This window comes from Quercus robur, chromosome 4, assembly GCF_932294415.1.
Source record: "Quercus robur chromosome 4, dhQueRobu3.1, whole genome shotgun sequence".
Lineage (NCBI taxonomy): Eukaryota > Viridiplantae > Streptophyta > Magnoliopsida > Fagales > Fagaceae > Quercus > Quercus robur.
In genome coordinates, this window is record NC_065537.1 from 11799507 (window position 1) to 11806558 (window position 7052).

A 7052-nucleotide genomic window follows, 5' to 3' on the forward strand; every position below is an offset into this window, starting at 1 on the left:
TTTAACCCTGATTCGAATGGAGGAAAAGAATGAAGAGAAAGGCAATAAGAATAAACCTAGAAATTCAACAGCCGCGAAAAAAAAAAAAAAAAAAATCCAAATTGAAAGGACACTGTAAAAACTTATAGAACTACACTAAAATTTGAGTTTCATGATTTCTTTAAATGTAAACAAAACACTAAAATAGTTAGAAATTAGATGTACATAGATTATCACAGAGGCAAACAAATACCATACCTTTAACCCTGATTCGAATGGAGGAAAAGAATGAAGAGAATAGCAACAAGAATAAACCTAGAAATTGAATAGCCATGAAAAAAAAAAAAAAAAAGACTAATAAGAATCAACTATTTATAAGACAATAGTTATAGAGTCCTGATAGCTATAGAGTTCGGATTCAAAAAAGAAATATGTATTATAGAGTTCTAATTAAATTTGTTCAGTAGTTACCTTTGGGCCGATTTCAACAGGCTGGATTGGGTGTATTGTCGACCAACATAGTTGATGGGCCATGGGCTGGATGTGCTGACGTGAAAAATTGTGGGAGCTTTAAAAGTTTCGGTTTTATATATATATATTACTTGCAGCATCATAAATGACACGAAAACTATATCTTTGAACAAATACTCCAGCAAGATGCCAAAGGTCATGCCAAAGAAATATAGTTTTCCCATCCTCCACCTCAAAAACTTCCTTGTTTCATCTCTCAATTTAAGAATTGCTCTCCAACTCTATGCTTACCTTGCTATTCTCTATCTTGATTTTCTCTCTCTCTCTTTTTTTTTTTTTTTTGAGTTGCTCATAAATTGGTGTTAACTGCTCTCTTTTCAACTGCATTTTAAGTGGGCTTTAATTTACGTCACGTCTTGATCTTCTTCTTTTCCTTTTGACCATCGCAAAGTTTTTTTTTTTTTTTTTTTTTTTTTTTTTTTTTTTTGTGAACAAAAAGGGGTAGAGGGGGGCGACCGACCATCGCAAAGTTATCACAATATTTTTATTATTATTTATTTTTGTCATCCACTCAACGCATATCCAATTTTACCAATACTTTATTTTTATTTATTTAGCTTTTCTCTCTTTTTACCAATTATATTTCTTTATTAGCTAGTCTTTGCTTTCCCAACATGTATGGTACAAAAGCAAGATAATTTTGTTATTAAGTCAATTAGTTTTTTAAGCGTGTATTTGGATACTGCTTATTTTGCTGAAACTGAAAAATTATTACTGAAAATACTGTAGATAAAGGTAAAAGTTAGTTGAAATAGTATAGCATGGTCATGAATAGTACCAAAAAGTGCACTGAGGCCCAAGAATAGTAGCAAAAATAAGCTGAATAATGAAATAATTTTCATTTTTCATCATAACCCAAAAATAAGTCTCTCTCTTTTGCATGTTGTGTTATATGTGTACTAATCTTTATAGCATAACAAGATATACTGCTACCGTATGAGATTACAGTAAAATGTAAAAGATCTCATTTCATTTATCACATTAAAAACTTAATTATTAAATTTACATCTCAAATGTAAAGACAAATAAACGTTTTATACATTATTAATAATATTAAAAATTAAATATATTTAATTTAATTAATATTTAAATATAAAAATACCCTTATATATATATATATAATTGTCATTTTGGGCTCTTAAATATATTGAGTGAGTCCTATTTGTAACCTAGTGTGTGATATTAACATTATTGTTTTCCTATACTTTTCTTTTGAATCAATCACAAAATTGTCAACCGATAGACTTGTTAAAAGGAAGTGAGGAAAATTATTCCACGAAAAAAGTCTTATTTTTATGTTATCATGGATCTCCTTCCACTTTTTCAAGTTTTAATAAGGTTGTGTGAGAAGGAATAGTACTGCGACTAACAGGATTCATACCCTCCAAAATTGTTGTTGGGCTCAGAATTTTCGGTGCTAGGCCAAAATAGGCATTTGTCCCTTTCATCAAAACTTTTCAGCAAAATGCTCTATATCTAAAACTATTTAGGAAAATGTCCCTGTTTTGAAACTCAATTTTCTAAAAATTGAGTTTCAATTTAAAACTCGATTTTTGGACAATCGAGTTATACAGAACTGAAAATTAAAAATAAATAAATAAATTCTGGAACCCATTCAAGAAACTTGAGTTCCATGAACTCGAGTTCTAGGGAGAAAAAAAATTCTAAGTCCACGTTCGCTATAATTCGATTGTCCAAAAATCGAGTTTTATATTTGGAACTCTATTTAAAAAAAAAAATCGAGTTTCAAAACAGGGGCATTTCTCTAAATAGTTTCAGAAAGAGGGCATTTTGCTGGAAAATTTGTGAGAAATGAATAAAAGCCCATTTTGGCCTTCGGTGTTGTCTTCATATGACGAATAACAAGGTAAACTTGATGTAGGGTAAAGGTGGAGTATAATACATTCTTGGACAATTATCTTTATTTTATTTCTATTTGGACAATCTGGATAATCCTAAAAAAATTGGCAAATGCCCTTTTTGGGCAAAAAAAGTAGCATTCTGCCTATTTCATAAACTAATTAGGAAAATGCCCCTCTTTTGTAACTCGATAGTATGAAAGTCGAGATTCATTGAAGAACTCAGTTGTGTTATAGTCGAGTTAGCTTCAGCCTTGTGCCACGCTGCCAAAGCAGACGTGGCCTTTTCCAATAAAAAAATGGTTGTTTATAAACGCATAACTCGGTAATTAGAAAATCGAGTTTGCTTTACATTTTTCAAAACCAACGTCTCACAACACCTATTCACTCTTTCCCTGTTCACTCTCCCTCGCTCTCTGCCATCACTCTCCCTCTACACTCTCCCGCTACACTCTCCCTCGCTCTCTGCGATCACGCTTCCTCAGTCTCCCCCACCCTTCATCAGTCTCCCTCACCCTTTTTGATCAATCGTCGTTGCCGGTACCCTTTTCGAACCCTCACCGTACCTGCCGCCGTTGATTACAGGTACGATGCTCTGCCGTTTTACTGTTTTGTGCTACGTTTGTTTTATGGGAAATGGATGTTTATCAAAGGGGGATCTTGCATTACCAAAATCTTCAATTTTCTTCATTTGTTTTATGGGTACGCCGCACGTTCAGGTTTTGCGTAGGGAAGGAAAGATGATAATAAGTGTGCTAGTTAAATTTTTTACTATTTGAAAATGGGTTGTTGAAAAAGTTCTATTTCATATTGCCAAAACAAATGGCTACTGTGGAAGGAGCAAAGTAGCTGTATTTTTGAAGATACAAATTGATTAAACACTCGGTTGGAATCATTGTTAATTAGAACTTTGGTTGATTGGTCTCGTGCCTGGGGTGCTTACAAATAGCAATCCCCTTCTTGATTTCACATAATCACTTAGCTTTGTACATAATTCTTTTAGGTTATGGTGTGCTTATCATCATGAACATGAAATAATCTGTTCTATTAATAAATTATCATTATTTATCATAAGACAAATGAACATGAAGTAACCTGTTCTATTAATAAAATTTATTTATTAATATACGAAAGTATAGTTTATATAAATATTTTCCATTTCTGCAATAGGTGTGGACATTGAACTTCATGTTGATATCGTTTCCTTTCATCATTTATTGTGGAATTTGTATTTGCTGAAAACAGTATGAGCGTATGCACTGACATTGAAAATAGAGAATATATTGCTGCTTTCATTAGAGTTCAAGCCATGACATGAATTTCATGATTTCCATTTTGTGAAGTTTCTTATATTAATCTATGCACTGACATTGAAAATAGAGACTAAATGCACATCAAAGTTTGTAACTTTTGTTTTATGATTATTAATCTTCAATGTTTTTCATTTGTTTTATGATTATCAGAGGGGGATTAATCTATCTTTCTCTTTCATTCTCTTGAATGTGTGAGTTATAATATGTTGACTGTTACTTCAATCTATCTTTGTTTTTTCATTTGTTTTATGTTGACTGTGAATCATATACTTTTATATCTTTTTGTTAAATGCTGGTTCTCAAATCTTCCATCATTCATTTGAATCTTGAACCAAATGAGAAAATCTCTTCTAAAATAGTAAGACACTTTGGTGATAAGATGTCTCAATGACTTTACTTTTGTTTGGTACCTTTTTGTTAGTTTCTGTTAATGTTAATTGAATTGCTTTTGTATGAATTCATCAGTGTGCTATCCCAGAAATTAAGATTAATCTTTCAAGTATGCTTTCTTTATTGCCAAAACCAAACAATTTTCACGCTTTCGTTAGTGTGGTGGAATTCTATACTATCTTGTTTTATGTTCCTTTTATGGAGAGAGAGAGAGAGAGAGAGAGAGAGAGAGAGAGAGAGAGAGAGAGAGAGAGAGAGAGAGAGAGAGAGAGAGAGAGAGAGAGAGAGAGGAATAGAAGGATATTTTGAATGCCAAGAGTTGTCCATGTAGAGTCTTAAATTTCAATTAATAGGGTTGTTGTATTATTGGATGTTATTGAATGCGCCTAGACCTCCAAAGCTTTCTGTTCTCATAGTATTTGTAATTTGTACTAGAAACTTAGGGTATACATCTTGTATGCTTCATTGGATTTTGTTGTACCTGGTTTTTATTTGATGAAATTTAAGCCTTATGGTCTAATGTAGAATCCTGACTATTGCTTATAGCTAATACTGGACCTGGGTATAGTTTCGAGTTTGGTAGAGTCATACCCATATAACTGGATCTAGAACTAACTCCTAAAAGTTGAAAATGACTCACCAAGCAGGAAATTGAGTAGAATTAACTCCTAAAATGTTGAAAATAGACCTAACAAGCAGGGAAGTGGGCTGACTGAGTCATGGTATGCTTACGTATCTAGTGAGTAGAAATGTAGAATAATTAGTATAGGTTTCTAGATATTAAGTTTAGAACTTGACACCAAATGACCTGTAGCTGTAGGGATCTTAGTGGTCCATTGTAAACGGGCAATTGCATAAGACATAAAATGGGGAGCTGTCAAGGATGACCTTGTAGAGAGTGTTACTTTGTTGAAAAGACCAAGGTTGATTGAACAGTTCTGAGAACAGAAAACCTAAACATTGAGTTGTTGCAATTTATATTTACTATGTCACTGCATTGGTCATAAGCCATAGAGTTGAATTTAAATTTTCTTCGGGGAAGATCACATATTGTGTGTTGCATGGTTAAATTTAATTGGAAACCTAATATGCAGCTCCTAATAATTGTAATTGATATTTTCCGTGTTAAAATCTCTCTCAAAGACATTATAAACCAAAAAGAACTATCACATTTAAATATTGTGTAGATGTTGAACATCTAGGTGTCAATCAAGTTTCTAGCACATTAATTAGTCATTTGTTTGTTTTTTTACTTCAATTACAGATAATAGAAAAAGAAAAAGTGTTTTTCTGTAAAATTATGGCAAGTTCTTATTTTATTTATTTAAGCTTTAATTTGATCGCTTTTGTGTTGCATGTTAAGTGAGGGCAAGAAGTGATGTTGACAATCTTGTTGGGATCATAATATGTCTTATTGTGTCCATGCTTTTATTTTACATTAATTGTGGTTTACTTGTCAAATGATTGCTAACAATCTATTTGCTGCCATGTCAGATATGCAAGCACTAGATAGAGTGTAGCCTGGACCCGACAATGAGACCCAGTTGATTCGGCAACCGAATCATCAGTCAACTCCGCTTTGGAGGCGTGCTGCCGACGAGGTATGTAATTGTATTATTAATACATGTCCATTTTATAATTACCTTATGTGCACTACCTAACACAATGCTCGTCCATGTGCAGGAGGTGCCTGGCATCATAAAGGTTCGACACCGTACATGTGTATTGTTGCAAGGTGGGCTAGACCCACGTATCATGCAATACATAGATGCAGCAGGTTTGACCGAGTTATTCAAGGTTCCTGATATGGAGGTCGACCATGCTTTGATCACGACCTTGGTCGAGCGGTGGCGTCCGGAGACGCACACGTTCCATTTACCCCATGGAGAAATGGGTATCACCTTGCAAGATATAGAGGTGATGCTGGGGATTCCGGTGGATGGGTTGCCTGTCACTGGGAGGACAAACCTGAAATGGAGCAAAGTGTGTCGAGACTTGTTGGGCCATGAACCTCCGCCTATGATACCGAACTCAAACAAGTCTACCCTTGCTGGGGTGAGGATAAAATACAACTGGCTTGATGAACAGTTTGCCGCTTCCCCAACCGCGGACGCTAGTGACGAAGTTGTGCAACAACATGCCCGCTACCACCTACTTGTATGGATGGGGGCCTTGTTGTTCATGGACAAGTCGGCGGATCGGGTCTTACTATTTACTCTGCCGTTGTTGAACCCAATCAGCAATGTGAGACGGTATAGCTGGGGTAATGCAGCATTGCCCTGGCTCTACTGGCAACTTTGTAGTGCATCGAAGAAGGATACGATGCAGATTGGAGGAGCACTCTTGTTGGTGCAGCTATGGGCCTATTCAAGGTTCCCACGAATATGCCCTATTACGAGGCCGCCTCTACCACCAGTGCACTCAGGGCCCTTTGCCATTAGGTACATTCATTGAGTTCTAGTTATTCAAGCTAAGTGTCTGTTAGGAATAATTATTTATGTGTAATAGTATATTAGATTTTATTTGTCTCTTTGTTATACTTAAAAACATGTCAAACTAACAAACCAAAGAAACATATCAATGCTTAGTATATGAATGTGAAATATAAAGCAAAGTTTGTTAAATGTAAAGTTCAGTAACGAGCATTTGTCAAAACCCCATGTTTGCTAGGTGGAGCGGGCCAAAGATCACCACAGAGCATGCCACACACATCCTCGCTGCGTACCAGACGTCGCTAGCTACATTACGAGCAGAGCAGGTATTCGGTTAATTGACATCCTCAATTTGAGTTTTTCATTTTCGTTTCCCTCAATTGCATGACTACGTTTTTTATTTTTGTTTGAAATCTTGGACTGTTGTAGGATTGAGTTGATTTAAGAATATTGGTTCTTTTCTAGGTTGGTTACGCTTTTATTGAAGCCTTCTGGTTTATTTAGGATCTATGCTTGGTATTGATGCTTCGTTAGATTATTTTGAATCA

General features: G+C 34.8%; 1 protein-coding gene across 1 annotated transcript; it reads left to right on the forward strand.

The window, feature by feature from the left end:
• Nucleotides 1-5737: 5737 nt before the first annotated feature.
• LOC126721373 (serine/threonine-protein phosphatase 7 long form homolog) lies at nt 5738-6526 on the forward strand. The gene has a single exon (XM_050424417.1). It carries the CDS (start codon nt 5738-5740, stop codon nt 6524-6526), a length of 789 nt encoding a protein of 262 aa, XP_050280374.1.
• Nucleotides 6527-7052: the final 526 nt, after the last annotated feature.

Bases quoted from the DNA above. Each gene is read 5' to 3' on its own strand.
- LOC126721373 (XM_050424417.1), top strand. From the start codon at position 5,738: ATGCTCGTCCATGTGCAGGAGGTGCCTGGCATCATAAAGGTTCGACAC.